Here is a 17,530-nt window from a genome sequence, read left to right on the forward strand (position 1 = left end):
AAAAAACCAATTAAATTAAAAACAATCACAAAAGCCATGAACAACAACAGACCTGTACCACATAATATAATAAATCCAATAATTAAACGACAAAAGACTTGATCAGCTGCTCAACCCTACCTACAAACAACAAAACTAGAGCTCAGGACCCCGGGTTCGCTAAGACCCGTAAACACGTAAGAACGTATTCCCCTGGGGGACAACAAACACTTAAACAAATCACAAAAGCAGAGGAATAAAACAGAACTGAAAAAAAGAGTATAAACGATTCCCTAATGATTGGCCAAAAGATTTGATCAGCTGTTCAACTCTACTTACGAAAAACCAACAAAAAAATCATACAAAGACGACGAATAAAAAAAGACAATAAATATATACAAAAACACAAAAAAGAAAAACAATCAATTAAATTCAAAACAATCACAAAAGCTAATAACAACAACAGACCTGTACCACATAATAAAAACTATTCCCTGATTAAACGACAAAAGACTTGATCAGCTGCTCAACCCTACCTACAAACAACCAAATTAGAGCTCGGGACCCCGGGTTCGCTAAGACCCGTAATCACGTAAGAACGTGTTCCCCTGGGGGATTAAAAATACCTAAACACATCACCAAAAAAAGACAGACCTTGAATAAAAAGTAAAAAAAATTCCCTAATAAACACCGAAAGGTTTTAAACAGCTATCCAACAACAATTATAACCCACCAATCAAAAATAAATACTAAATTATTAGTGATAAAAACAAAAAATAAATCTATCAAAAACAACAAAAAATAAAAACCAATAAACAAACACATATCAAAAACTACAATTGTCGAAAATCAATAATCAAAACAAATAATCCAAGTTCTGAAAATAAAATAAAAACAAATTAATTAATATTCGATTATTTTGATATAAATTTCCGTTGAATAATTGAATAATATTTTAGGTAAACCTGCTCCCGTACAAGTCCAGACGAGGGTTGAAACGAAATAAAATCCAAATTCTGAAAAGAAACATTAAACTAAATCTATAAAAAATTGTATAGTTGGATATAAAAATATATTGATTGATTTAAGTTGAAATATACATTATAAATTAAAGACAGCTGCATAAAGTTGATTAACATTAGTTAATTTAAAACACATGATTGAAAGGTTTTTAGTATTTTATGTATTTTAAATGCATTTGGTTTTTATTCCATTATACATTTATGGTATCAAATGCAAAACAATTAAAAGTGGTTGCCTGGCACCCATATTAAACTTGACTTAGGTTGAAAGTTAATTTTGATCAAATGTTTAAAAGGTATTAATATATTCTTTGCAAATTAAATAATCTTGATTTTATGGACATGTATAATTCATAAAAATAAATAAAGAATAATACCTGGCAGCTGAACGAGTCCTGACGAATTTTGATACGCAACAAAATATAAATTCTGAAAAGAAATATAAAAACAGATTAATTAAAATTGAAAAATTTTGAAATAAAATTAGATTAAATAATTTAAATGAAATAAAATTTAAATAAACCGGCTCCCAAACGTATCCTGATGACAGTTGAAATCATTAACATCCATGATCTGAAAAGAAACATTAAAACAAATATATTAAAATTCGAATATATTGAAATAAAATCATATGGATTAATTTAAATTCAAAAATATATTTTATGTAAACCTGCTCCCGAACAAATCCTGATGAAGGTCAAAGACAAAAACATCCACCTTCTGAAAAGAAACATAAAATAATTAAAATTTGAATATTTTAAAATAAAATTAGATTGATCAATTTAAATTTAATTATATTTTATAATGATGAATGCGAATTTTAAAAAGTTTATTATTATAAGTTAATTTTAATCGTATGTTTTAAAGGTATTAATATATTTTTTGTATGTTAAGTAATTTTGATTTTATATACATTAAAATTTGAAGTGTATAATACAAAATTATAAATTAAGAAAGTTACCTTGCTGCCGAACGAGTCCTGACGAATTTTGATACACAACAAAATATAAATTCTGAAAAGAAATATAAAAACAGAATAAATTAAAATCGGAAAATGTTGAAATAAAATTAGATTAAATAATTTAAATGAAATAAAATTTAGATAAACCGGCTCCCGAACGCATATTTATTATGGTTGAAACACAACAAAATCCATATTCTGAAAAGAAACATAAAACCAAATGAATTAAAATTCGAATATATAGATTTAAAATTAAATTGATTAATTTAAATTGAAATATATATAAATATATATTTTATAAATATGAACACAAGTGTTTATAAGTTAATTATTATTAGTCAATTTAAATCATATGTTTTGAATGTTTTAAGATATTTAATGTAAATGAAATCTATTTTATTTTTATATCATGAAATATTAAAAGTTATAAAATGCATTAAGAGTGCTTATACGACTCCTGAATTTAACTTTGCTTAGGTTGAAAAAAAAAATCCATGTTATGAAAATATACATAAAATTAAATAAATTAAAATTCGAATATTTTCGATTAATTTGAAATAATATTCGACTGATTAATTGAAATTAAAATCATTTTATAAATATAAACTCATAAGATTATAAGTTTATTATTATAAGTTAATTTGAATTATATGATTTTAATGTTTTAAGATGTTTTATGCAAATTAAATGAATTTGTTTTATCTCTCAGTATATAATGAATGTATAAAAATCAACAAATTAATTGAAAGGGTTACCTGGCTCCCGAACGAATCCAGATGAAGGTTGAAACCCAAATCATCCAAAGTCTGAAAAGAAACAAAAACAATTAAATTAAAATTAAATATTACAACAAATTACACCAAAAGACGAAGACCAAAACAGAACTACAAAAAACTGCCAAAAACAAAAAAAATCAAAGACAAAACTTGTTCTTATTGTTTAAATTATTATAATTATTATCTTTTTCTATTTTATTTTTTGTTTACTTTTAGCGGCCAACGCGATTATTAATTTTTTTGTATATTAATTTTATTTTAAATTTTGTTTATCGTTGTCTGCTATTTTAACAGTTTTTTTGTTAATTTTGTTAATCTTCGCCACTGCGATAGAACATATACTTTGTAATTCTTCGCCATTAAGTCAAAATTTTTTTTATTATTATTATTATTATGGCCGATGTGACTTAATGTTTATGTTTAATTGTGAGTAATAATAATATATTATTTTTACCACTAAAAAATTATCAATAAAAGAAAAGATCTCATCTTTGTCGTTGTGATTTATTATTGTCTGCGTGTCCACCCTCTACAAATTATCGTGAATTCTTTTAAAATAAACTTCGTTCGGGTCACTATATTGTCCACTGTCTAAACGTAAGACCACCAGCGTCTGGTGTGGTGTATGAGAGGTCGTCCAGTTACCAATCACCGTAAATTATAGTTACTCTCTTTATCGTCGTCGACCATATATTTACATTGTGAATTGAGTGTTTAGGTTTAAGGTATTTGTCCGATTAGTGTGAACTCTGCTGGTCATTGCACCATACCGAATCGACCAGTAGAGCATCCCCCCCTATAACTAGCCTCTTATTCCTATTTCCCTTGTCTAGAAAATAGCGTGATCCATTCCTTTGACGTCGTTGCCACTGTCACAGTCGCCCGCCATTACTGCAGAGTCCATTAGGTTACCTACACACGACGCCGCAAAAATAATCAAAAGATTAGTTCCTTGATTGAATTTTAATTTATACAATTACGTAACAGTATCAAATGCAGAAAAATTAAAGTGGTTATCCGACTCCTGAATTAAATTTGGCTTAGGTTAAATAAGAAAAAAAAAAACTAATTTATGAAAAAAAACATAAAATTAAAGGAATATAATTTCGTGTATTTTGAACTAAAATTAGATTGATTGATTTAAATTTTATTATATTTTATAATTGTGAACGCAATTTATAAGAGTTTATTTTAATAATTTTAATCATATACTTTAGAGGTTTTAATATATTTCTTGTAAGTTAAATAATGATGATTTTATAGACATTAAATATTTAAAGTGTATAATTCATAAAAATAAATTAATAATAATACCGGAGTCCCAAACAAATCCTAATAAAGTTTGAAACACAAAAAAATGCAAGTTCTGAAAAGAAACATAAAAACAAATGAATTAAAATTCGAATATTTTGGAATAAATTTAAATTGAATAATTTAAGTTCAAATACAATTTATAAATATAAAGGAATTGATTAAATGTTTATTATTATTAGTTAATTTTTATCATATGATTTTAATGTTTTAAGATATTTTATGTAAATTAAATAAATTTGATTTATATTCCATTATATATGTAAGATATAATATGCAAAAATAATTAAAAGTTGTTACCAGGCTCCCGAATTAAACTTGGCATAGGTTGAATCAAAAAAAAAAAAAATCAATTTATGAAAAGAAACATAAAAATAAATGATTAAAAATTTATAAATTTTGAAATAAATTTATTGTAATTAATTTAAATATTATTATATTTTTTTATAATATACGCAAATTTTAAAAAGTTTATTATTATAAGTTAATTTTATCATATGTTATATAGGTTTTAATATATTATATGCAAATTAAATAATTTTGATTTTATAGACATCAAATATTTGAAATGTATAATACATAAAAATAAATTAAGAAAGTTACCTGTTGATGATTAAAACAAGAAAATCCAAATTCTGAAAAGAAACATAAAAACAAATGAAGTAAAATTCAAATATTTTGAAATAATTTTAGATTTAATAAACAATTGCCGAAGAACAAAAACAGACCAATAACAGAGTAAAAACAATTTCCTAATTCGATGCCAAAACACTTGAACAGCTGATCATCACTACCTACAAACAACCAATCAAGAGCTCGGGATTCCTAGGACCCGTAAACAGGTAAGAACGAGTTCCCCTGGAGGATAATAAATACCTAAACAAATCACAAAAAGAAGCCAAAGAACAAAAGACAGACGTTGATCAAATAGTAAAAATAATTCCCTAATTAAACGCCAAAAGATTTGATTAGCTGTTCAACGCTACTTACAAACAACCAAACAAAAAAAATTATAGAATTACTATGAATAAAAAAAATACATCCAACACCACAAAAAAGACAAATCATCAATCTAATCCCTAACACAAATCATAAAATAAAGCCAAGGTACAAAATCAAACCTACATCTAATAGTAAAAATAAAATAAATTATAAGGCAAAATACAATATATATGCAAAAAAAAAAACAAAATACGAGAGGAAACCATTTTTAAATACTTACTATTTTTTTCCTTCGCAAGTTAGCCATTTTAAGTTACCTGTAAATCTAGATGGTGACAATAACAACTCAATACCAATGAAATAATTCATCTTATTATAAATGCGAAAATGTGGTGATTATTGCTTGCGCCTTTGTAAATACAAAATTTTAACTATATTCATTACAAAATATAAGTACACCGACATACTTATTCCATGATATTGACCGAAGCCGTGCTGCCGTGCTCGAACAACGCTCCATATATTTAATGCATGGCTTTACTCTAGGAACGGACACGAAGACGGGTGGCAATTGCTCGACCCAGGTAGATGCACACTGCTGACTTCTGAACCTTAAAATTTTATTTAATTTTATTATTTATTTATTGAGAAAACGTTTGTAAGTTTGAATATTTTATAATACATATGTATAAATTATCTACTGTATTTTAAATTGAATTGTAGGAATACAAAAACTGTTAAAATTATTTAGGTACATTTAATTAATAAAAACTTCTAGGCGCTTGAACTCATCTTAAATTTTTTTTTTTATTTGCGCCACCGAACACAATGTAAGGAAATTATACATCATTAAAAAACATTAATAATGAAATTGCAAAAACAATATATAGTAATCAATAACAAAAAAATAATCCACTTTATTAATATCCTAGATAAAATATCAATGAATTCATATGTAGGTTACGTACATTTAAAAATTGCAGTCAGACATCGGGATGTATTTTAAATTTTCCATCGTATTGAAATAATTTATCCACTTAGTAATTTCAATAATTAATTAATTATTGAAAATAGAAAAACCCTCACCAAATAAGCAAATGACGTATAGATATACTAAAAAATATGCGCAGCACCTTATGATCCTTGTCTGTAATTCCCTGACGAATAGTTAAAAGAAAATCTTTTAAATTGTGTACAGTCAATAGACTAAATATTGTCGTCACTTGGCCACTAGCAAACTATTTTTATCGCTGATAAACTTTATAATGTACAATTATTATTATTGCACATACATATTTGGAGAACTTTATATGGAAGCCTTTAAGATAATCATGAATTGCGCCGGACAACAGTGCTAGCGAGTATTCCAAATTATATTGTTTACAAATAGATACTTTTTTAATACTACATAATATAATATGATACAGTGCCAGTCAAAATAATATAATATACATTATTTAAAATTTGCAATGAGTATATGTAATATGTAATGATGAAAAGTACATATTTTTATTTATAAAGATGCCACCCTAAAATTTAAAAAAAATTTGCTGCCCTGTGGGGTCGCACAGGTCTCACGTACCTTCCTGCGTACAAAAATAACAATGTATTAATATTTGAATTATTTCAAATATCAAAAAAAATATATTTATTATAATAAAAATACATAAACATTGACATTGGTTTATATACTGTGTATTATACTATAATTTTAATTGTTAATAATAAAAAAACGAGCTATCCTGGGGTCTATATACCATGTAATAAAAATCTCAATTCATTCCTAAATAATACAACCAATAAATAAAATGTACTACAGTTTCATACATTTTTATTATATTCCATGATAAAATAGTAATTTTAACAAAATAACCATTTTAAACTTAAACCAACAATTTTAAAGAATTTTTTCAAAAAAATAATCTTAGAAAACATGACATTATGAAATATGTATAAATAATTCAAGAAAATTGGAAATCTTCTGAAAAGTATACCCATTATAGCAAACGGTGGTATAAGCAATCAATGAAAATTTTTTCTGATCTCTAAAGTTATTTTTTAAGTTACTAAAAGAAGAAGAAAACTAAAATTCGATTTTGTAAAAAATCGGTGCATTGTAAAATGTTCAATAAGTTTTTAGCTCTTTTTTGCAATAATTGAGAAAAATATTAAGAAATCCGTAAAATAATACGCTTAATATACCATAAACTAGACAAGAAAGTATACCATGTGTGCATCAATAAATAAATTAATAGTATTTCATACGAATTAAAACATTCAAATAATGCATACATTAAATTTTGTGAAATCGCAAATCTCATTAAAACATTTTATCGTGTAATATTATTAATGGAATTAAAACAGAACAAGGTTGAACGATTGAATAACATCCAAGTATAAATCAACTATCTCAACGGATGAACCGTGGTTCCGCAAGTACAATATGTACCGGTCAGTGTCAACAGTGCGAGTTTGTCGTAACAACTCGTCGACGCTTTCCGAAACGTATCGGAAACGCAGTCCCCAGAAATGATTTTTCTACGTTAAAAATATATACTGGTCAGTAACAATGTACGTGTTGGTCGTAGAATCTCGTCGATTCTCTTTGCCATATTAAAACGCGACGGTCGGAAGTCAACGTAGCCGATCGATTACCGGCAACCGTTGCCTGTTTAAGGTCGATTCACACTATACGGAACGTCAACGTCACGTCACAGACCGGAAAACGTCACGTCAAAATATGTTACTATGTATTTATATCACAATGTTCACATACACCGTCATCAATACGTAACGTCACCGTCACGAAGCGGCAACGTTTATCGAAAACTATATTTTGACGTGATGCAACCGGTCCGTTCTTGTCCGTTCGGATAGTATGAATGTGACAACTGAACGTTTCCGTCAAATTTCAATAATTATATTTTAGTTATTTTTTCATTATTTTATCATGGACGATGAAAATTTAATAGAAAAAATTCGTTTATATGATGAACTTTACAATATGACACATAAGAAGTACAGTGATAATCATCATAAAGATGTAATATGGACGAAAATAGGAAAATAATTGAATTTCAGGGGATAAATCTATGCTTCTAAAATAAGTTCTAAATTTTTGTACCAAATTTCCAAAAGCATTTTCCGATACACGACGAGCTCGAGACAATCTATAATTGAATACTTGTTTTTCGATGTCCCCGTTTATCGTTGAGCCTGGATATGGTCTAAGCAACCTCAGTAAACTGCAATGATTCCTACAATTTGACGCTTACGTTTGACATTTTGATGTGAATGTATAACACATTTAACGCGACGTTGCCGGTCTGTGACGTGACGTTGACGTTCCGTATAGTGTGAATCGACCTTTACAGTTACACGTCGAACGATACACTTACCGCATATTGGTGTACTTCGGAATGCATCGAAACATCGTCGTACTTCTATAACATTGTTATAGTGTTCGATACATTCATACATATGTCGAAAGGTTCAATCGACATGACGACTTTACCGTTGAGCGGAAGAACGCCGAACCGCAGTTTGTGCCTAGCCGATGGCGGGCTAATCCCGATACGTTGGCTACGTCTACGGCGGCGGGCGGGTCCGCTGCCGTGTTCGACCGTGCGGCAACCCGCGACGCCATTTCCCGGACAATGTGTCGGGGTTTCGGTCGGACGGACGGGTTTACGCAGACCAACACGTACGCGGACGTCGGCGTCCAAACGGCCGGACCGCCGGGCACCAATGTAACGTGCACCGGGACGGACGACCAGTCGCCGCCACTGGACGTCGGACCGACGGAACCGCGGCCGGAGACCGAAGACCGTTCTGTCGGATCTGCGGCGGTGGAAACCGTGTCGACTTTCAGTTTCCCCAGCACCATCGTGTCCACGGCACACCCTGACAGGTCCGCGTTCAAGCCGCCGATGCCGTTGCGTTCCGACGCCGACGGGAAACTGGCCGCTTGGCGGTTCCAACGGCGACCGGTGACCGAAAAGCTTTACTTCTCGGTGTCCACGTGCCCGGACGTGTTGGCCGCGCACGTGGCCCGGAGATGCGCTTTCGGCACGGTCGTCGACCCGTTTCGCGCCGTCGGCCGCCTGGCCGTTCGGCTGGCGCGCACGTGCCGAAAAGTGATCGCCGTGGACAAGGAGCCAGCCAAAATACGGTTGGCCCGCCGGAAGGCCGCGGAGTTCGGAGTCAGCTATCGAATTGAGTTTCGGGTTGGCAACAGCTTCGCGACATTATCCGGAGTAACCGCCGACGCGATGATCACTTCGCCGCCGTGGGATCGGAACCGGCGGTTAAATGTTGAAGATTTGTGCAGCCGCCAGAAGGGCGGATCAGCCGGCATTCTGAAGATGACGCGTGAGATCGCCCCTAGAGTCGTTCTCCACGTGCCCAAAACAATCCACATGTCTCAGACTGTGGAAGTGTCGAGAGACCATGGTTTTGGGCGCGTGGAGATCGAACACGTCAGCGTTGAGGAATGGAAGAACTCCTCAAACGCCATTCTGTATCTATAGAAGTCGAACGAGGGCGGGGGAGCGATCGAACCGACCGTGTCCAAAGTGGTGCTAGATCCGAATTCGGTAATAACGCCACAGAGACCATATGCGTAATCGCATGTTAAATTGACAGTAGATGGAAGACATTGTGATCATCAATAAATTAATAACTCTTGTACTGTTTACTTATTTTTTTATTTTTATTTTTTTTACTTTGTTTTGCTTTTCGGAGTTTTTTGCCGTGTTGTTCTTTTTTTTCCTAATAAAGGTTAATTTTTTATTTTTTATTACATAGTACTAATTTTTGTCAACTGTTAAGCTACACCAAATCAAAGTAGTAACATTCAAAATGCATTCATGCAATGTATATTTTAAATTTATTACAATTACAATATTTTTTACTATAACGAGCGTATCGGCCCATCTCATCAAAATATGTAGAGGCTCACTGGGCTGAACCGTCCCTATAATTTGCGGGGCCCACAATAAAATATGATGCATTCCACACAAAGTGCAATAATTACATTTTCGTAACATCTCCCATTTCAAAACCAAGGCGCCCACTGACAGCTATTTTTGTTACTATTAATGGTTTTACATTTATAAAAAATAAATTGACGAAGGAAAAGGTGGAGGTGGAAAAAGCCAGGAAAGAAGGCACGGCTGTGGATATCGCCAAACGGGAGACCAGAAGTCGGGTGATGGAAATATGGCAATGGGAATGGAACGAGGCAACAACTGGACGTTGGACGCACAGGCTTATCTCAGACGTAAGGCTGTGGGAAAACAGGAAGTGGGGCCAGGTTAATTACCATGTTACTCAGATTTTGAAGAGACACGGCTGATTCAATGCCTATCTACTAAGATTTAAGAAGAGAGACGATGCGGTCTGTATGTATTGTGGTCATCACCGGGACGATGTGGAGCACACATTCTTTGACTGCGATCGATGATGGCAACAGAGGCGTGAGCTGGAGGTGAAATTAGTCTGTGACGTTACACCTGAAACCATCAGTGAGGCTATGACGGCCTCCAAGTCCAAGTGGGAAGCAGTGAAAAGGTTCATCATCACTATCCTGTCCAGGAAAGAAGTTGATGAACGGAATTTACAAGCCACGGCGGTAGTTAACCTGTACATTTCTTCTCGAACTTAGTTAAATTGCATACAATGTGGCTTGAAGAGCATTTTGTGGGGATAGAGCTCCGAATTTGTTGTATTTGTGCGTATGTAAGTGCTAGTGAGAGGGATATTGGCTCTCCACTGAACATATAAACATGTATTGCTGTATTGATTGTTTACGAATAAACGATGGTTAGCAGGGGCAAGTAGTGTGACGCAAAAGCAAACAGTTCGCTTCTGCTGATCGGTGCCAAAAAAAAAAAAGTTTGATAAGAGGATTTAAATTCATTGATAAATGATGAGAGTGGAGCTGACATACAGTGCCGAATCTAGTAAATTTTTTATCCGGGGTAAAGTATGAAATTAGCGTCCTCCCCCTTTGTTATGCTCACAATTATACTTATGTACCAGTTAAACTCTAAAGAAAAAAATCGAATAGAATAAAAGAAAAATGATATCTATTTGCTAGATTACAAAAATATGTATTAAATAAAAAACTTTAAATACAAATTATTACAAACTAATACATAAAAATAATCATTATATAATAATCAAACGAATTATCATTAAATTTTGATTTTTCTTGCTTTTCTGACGGCAAAATCGTTAATTATATCGTTATAATCCAAATTTTTGTCAATTTGATTTTCGATTGAAATAATTGAATTTGATTGTTGTTACATGTCGAAAAAAATTAATTTATTAGTATTGTTAATCGGGTTTTAACATCATGTGTTGTTTGATTATCGTAATTTATAGTTTGTAGATATCCTATTAGCAATAAAATATACTAAAATGAGTCGCAGAAAATATATTTAGTAGAAAAATAATATCCATTGGGTTTTTGAATTTTTCTCATTGTTGTTATAACCATAAAATCAAATGGAAATAGAAATTGTAATTTGTATAATACTTTTATTATAAAATTAATAAAAACTATTAATATATATACACAACTTATTTTGTAATTTGGCGCTCCCCGACCAAAACTTCCGGACAAGTGCCCCGGTTCGCCCCCCCCCCTAGATCCGACCCTTCTGACATATTTTGGTTGTGGTTTTGATTGAAGTTGATGTCTTGAGTATGAGAAGAAGAATCATGGTTTAATGGGGGAAAATGTTGTGAGTAAGCTTGGTACGTAGTTTCGTGGGTAATCACTTGTGTTAGTTGATGTGGAATGGAACTTTTATTTGTGATTTTTTTGAAGGATTCCCTAATAATGTATAGTACTTATGCAGAAGACTATTCACTTTTATTATCGTGTATACTGTACAAGTATTTCGTACTTGATTTAATTTAGTTAATAATATATTATTAATTAAAAGTTAAATTATATATTATTATAAGTAAATTGTTGTATTTAAAAAAAAACACAGGATTTTTCAAGTACGTAAGCGCGGGGCCCCGCTCGCCCCGATCTAGGGACGGCCCTGCCACTGAGAAAGTCCCGGTATTTCGGCAAGTCTATCCACCCCTGTTCAATTGATAAAGAATAACAATTTTGAGTGAATTTCATACACGTCTTGAAAAATATTTATTAGAATAAAAGGTACAATGATTTAAAAAAAGTAAATAAATGCTTTTCTGCATTTATCATAGGCAACTATTAATTTAGAATAATGAAAAATCCCTATGAGGTTCACTCTGAAATATCGTTTTCTACAAATAAAGTAATAGGTGTTTTAACTGTTTAATCACTTTCAGAGGCCGTTTTGTTAGTTTCCTGTGAGCATGTTATTTGCGATTCGATTTTATTTTACTATCTGTCATGTGCTGCCATCTATAGGTATATATAATGAGGTGACGGAGATTATGGAATTTCTCACTACGCCATATCGTCTTCTGTATTCACCCGCATAAGCGTTCAACTAGCTTTCGTAATTGTTATCGCTTCCACGAATAATCAGATCCAAAACGAAGACAATATAAATTGTCAACGGACTGTCTACCGCACGCAGATCTTGGTCGTGGTATCTATACATGGGTCATATCCACGGTTTAAGAAATCTTAAACCGTGTTCTTAACTTAAAATGCATTCTGTGCACATGTTATCACCGTTTGTTGCTTGATAAAAACAGTCACGTGCAATTGTATATCCGAATAGTGTAACCGTTTATACCTTTTATTTTGTCACAGTGTCCATTCATTTGACGTCTCTTGATTCTTGTTTCATGGGTGCCATTTCTGATTCAATTACAATGGTGTACTGACAAGGGTGAACATTAATTTGGAATTATGTTTTTAATTTTGTCTGTTTTATGATTTAGTTTTTGCTTTTATTACGTTTATCTGTCGCAATGAATCGAACACGGTTTCCTTGTTGCAGCCGATGTAAAATTAATTACAATATTGGAGGTAATTAAAGTATACTGCAGTGCCCATCTGTAACTATTTTTCGTTAATGTGTTATTTTTTATCATAAATTATAATGCGTGTTCTCATTTTTCTTTTTCTATATTATCTTAAATATAAATTTAATTACAAAAAAAAAAAAATTAATATGTTTTTTGTATAACAGGTTTATGCATGTAATTTGTATTACAAATATTTTAGTATTAACTTAATCGTTTTTATAACCATGCAATAATTGAAATAGTTGTTTGATGCAATATCAAATTATTATTAAATTATACGATGACCTACTATCCATTTGATGAAAAGACAAAATAATGATATTAAAGTACAAAACTTCTAACAAATAGTGAAAGAAAATTTAGAGCTTATTTTTTCTTAATTTCTTATTTATATAACTGTTGAATGTCTCATAATAAATTTACTTTTTTAATAAGCTATTATAGTCTAATCTAACCTAACCTGCTAGCTCATGTCTAGGAAAATAAAATCTTGTTTCATAAAAAAACCTTTTTCCTACTTAAAGCTGAAGAGTGTAATACAGGTAGATATTTGCTGCTTATAATATAGTATATATACAGCTAATATATTTCAGCTGATTGGGTTGCAAATAATGCAAAATTCATTAATAACCCATAAAGGTTAGTTTAGTTACTTTCTTGTAAATTAAATGTATATTCTTTTTTTTCTTATGGCTACGGTTTTTGACAATATTTTTAAAATTACTAGGGAGGGGTAAAAGCTTTTTTTTTCAGATACCTGCATAAAGAAAGTAGTTGCTTGTAACCAAGATTTAAATTATTAACAGTATGCATTGTGACTGCCATCTTTTTAGTCGACAATTCTGTCTTTCCTGTTCATTAAATTTCATTTTGTTATTTATATTTCTGTAAAAATAAAACTACTTTATTTTATTTGATGTTATGATTGAAAAAAATTTTTAAGTTTGACCATCAAAAATATTTATGTTGACTTACATTGCTTATGATTAATTTTAGATTCCAATAAATTCAAAATTCCCATGTTATTAAACTGTGGACATGATTTATGTAAAGGTTGCCTAAATTATCAATTTAAGAAAGATAAGAAAGTTATATGTGATGTTTGCAATGCTGACTGCAAGTATGACATTTTTTTAACATACATTTTTTAATTAAATGTTATTGAAAACTATCATAATTAGTTGACATTTATTTATTTTTTAATTTTTAAAATGTGTTTATTGTAATTATAGAATTAAAAATAATGAGCAGTTATATGAAACACCCATACATTATTATTTAGTTGGTAAAGTATGGTACTTAATGTCCCATAAAAAAAAAGATATTTTACGTGAAATTTGTAACTTGAAGATGGACAATTTAATAAGCGAATCTTCAAAAAAAGTTAAAAGTATGTAGTAATAATTTATTTTTATTGTTTTAGTAATTTTACTTATTGTATTTTATTTGTATAGAAAATTGCCAACTGTGTCACAAGTTTGCAAACACTTTTTGTGTACAATGTAATGATGTGTTTTGTGAAGTTTGTTTTGATAAGGTACCTATTTATTTTTTACTAAATATTTAAAAAATAAATTTAATTTGTATTATTTTATTTATGGTTTAAATGTTATAGGTTCATATGGACAATCCAATTATGTATAATCATGATGTAGAAAAAATAGATAACATTCATCCCGAACTTCCTCTAGAATCCAAATGTGATTTACATTTTAAATTAATTGAATATTTTTGTGTAAAATGTCAATTACAATTATGTTCAGTGTGTATTGTTAATGGTCATCAACAACATGATATTCAATCTTTGAAAGAATATGTAAGGATAATTATATTTTATTAATTCAATAAAATATTTTATAATGTCAAAACTACTATCCAAAATGAGGAAGTATATTAATACATATCATTAAATGTCTAAATATAATATATATCCATGATGGCATAACTAACATAGTTATAGGTATAAGCACTTATTTTATTGTATTGGTTCAATCGTAAAATTAAATTATTTAAAATAAATACTGATTGTTAATTTTGATGACCTTTTTTTCATTTTTGCTTTCTTAACTTTGGCCTCCCAAATTTTAAAATTCTAAAAATTGGCCCTCTATTTACTTTGAGTTGCACCCATCCCTGCAATATAGGATCAACTATGAATAAAAGTCATTATAGTTATCATTTTATATAATTTAGTTTCATTTCATACATTTTTTGATACAAATATTTGAATATATTATACTGATGAAACTGTGTGTAACATTTTTATAAATTTATCAGATATTAGATTAATTTTATATTAGTTATACAATTTTCTTTAAGTTTATTTTTATTTGTTTCTATTAATTTTGTTTTGAAACTAATATCAAATTGAATCTAATTTTAAACATAATTTAAAAAAAAAAACTTATGAAATATAAAAATTATTTTGTTAAACAATTAAAAAATCATTATCTTTAATTATTGAAACAGATACTCAATTTTTTTTTATCTACTATTTATTTATTGAGTAAACATTCATAGGCTCAAGTACAGTACACTATATATAGGCTCGGATTAACATTATCGTAAACCCTAGGTCCTTAGTCTTTGCAGGGCTGTTGTTCAGTATTTAAATGGTTAAGAAACCTTCTCTTTGGGAGAGAAAGTGTAGAATCTCATGCAGTAATAAGCTTTTAAAAGCAATAATATTTACAACATTAAAATCAAATCTAAACTTTTATATGATAACTATTATAAATTTTTATACGATAAAAGTTTTAACATATGTTAAAAAAAATTAATTTTAATCCAAAACATATATAATATAAATTGTCAAAAACTATAAAAAAAATTTTTTATACCAATTTACATACAATAAAAATTGTAGCCACACATTTTTGTTGGCCCAAAAATGTTTGTAGGCTCTAGGCACAGTGCCTATAGTGCCTGTGTGCTGATACCACCCTGACTATATTCAGTGTGATTTCTCTTAAAATGCAAGTTGTGTTGCGCTATGAGTACAATAAAATAATTGAAAATGTGAAAACCATTGAAAAATGTGTATTTAGACATTCTTCCTAAAACCGCAATCAATCCGATGTGACTGGACAGAATAATTTAGTGTTATCTTTAAAAGGAATCATACGGTATATATTTATAATTAAATGTGAATGAAACAACAAATTGGTAATATTATTAAATGATAGAAAGAAAAAGAAAAATCATTATGCTACAATATAAAATAGCAAATAAATATTAATATAATAAATATTACACTATTGAGTAGTAAATAATGTTAAAAAAACAATAATTTAACCTAATTTGTTATTAATATTTTTTAGAGTAAGAACAATATGAAACGTTTAAATGAATATACATTAAAAGGTGACATTTTAATAAGAAACTTAAAACGTTATAGAAATGTAAGTATTGTTATTTCATTATTTTTAATTAGTAGATTTTTAAATTTAAAGTAATCAATATCTATACCATGGTTCACTAAATGGCAGGCTGCATATGGCCCGCGAACAAATTTTATCCGTCTCGCAGACAAAAAATAAAAATACATATTTCGACAACATTTTATGTGTTATTGTTGTAAATTATTTTTGTTTAATTTTATTGGTTTTCACCGACAACTGTTGATAAATTGGCCCCAAAGCATATCTTATCTAAACTTTAATTGGGTCATTGGATGACTGCTAGTTGATTTTATGCCTACGTAGTCAGTTCTATTATCCTATTATATGTTGAAGATATGTACTTAGAATTTTAATGGCCCGTGAAATATTTTCAGATTCCTAATGTGACCCTTCAAAATATTAATCGGTGACCACTGATCTATACTATGTATTTGTATTTTAATATATATTATTTACTACTCAAGGAACAAATTTTATTTTGTATGAGTTATTTTTTATTAATTTATTTTTTGCCTACTTTTTGGGATAAAAAATTTAAATGTATAGTCTCGCATAGTTTTTCTTAAGAAAGAATTCAAGGCTTGTAACTTTAATAAAGTTTGAAATGAATACATAAAATAACCAAAATATATATTTACAATTTAATTTTTAATTACAAATCTAATACTATATAATTACTTGAAGAATGTATAAATATTAATAATAATAAAAAAATGTATTTAGAATGTATTTGATTCACAATGATACTTTTTATTATTTTAATATGATATAATTTGATATTATTATATTGATATTATTATTACTTTATAAATCAATATCAATAATATGCTGCAAAACCAAAAAAGATCCAACATTTTAAGGGGTTTTTTTTTTTTAGAGCACGGTTTCTGTTGCCAAAAAGTGCATTGAAGGAAACTAAGAGTCTTTAAAACTATTTTAATATCCCTTTGTCCCTACATATTGTTTGGAATACTGTTTAATTTCTTTTAATATTTATTTTCTTGTGTTTTTCCCTAAATATTTTAATATTAAGACCAGAATAATGTTTCAATAACTTTTGATAACAGAATTAGATATATGTTTTGTCACGAGTTCTCAGTCGCATTTTACTTTTGACGTGAAATGACCAGCTAAGAGAAGAAATTACCATTG

The 17,530-nt window shown here is 29.6% G+C and overlaps 1 protein-coding gene across 1 annotated transcript; it reads left to right on the plus strand.

Moving 5' to 3' along the window:
* The first annotated feature begins 12,472 nt into the window (after window positions 1–12,472).
* LOC112693913 (transcription intermediary factor 1-beta-like) lies at window positions 12,473–16,803 on the plus strand. The gene is made up of 7 exons (XM_025569175.1): window positions 12,473–12,978; window positions 13,974–14,097; window positions 14,210–14,367; window positions 14,432–14,514; window positions 14,593–14,793; window positions 16,298–16,378; window positions 16,753–16,803. The coding sequence occupies exons 1-7, from the start codon at window positions 12,921–12,923 to the stop codon at window positions 16,786–16,788; spliced, it is 741 nt and encodes a 246-aa protein (XP_025424960.1). The 5' UTR covers window positions 12,473–12,920; the 3' UTR covers window positions 16,789–16,803.
* The last annotated feature ends 727 nt before the right edge of the window (window positions 16,804–17,530 follow it).

The sequence above is a fragment of the Sipha flava genome, unplaced genomic scaffold (genome assembly GCF_003268045.1).
Source record: "Sipha flava isolate LNK unplaced genomic scaffold, YSA_version1 119_pilon_pilon, whole genome shotgun sequence".
Lineage (NCBI taxonomy): Eukaryota > Metazoa > Arthropoda > Insecta > Hemiptera > Aphididae > Sipha > Sipha flava.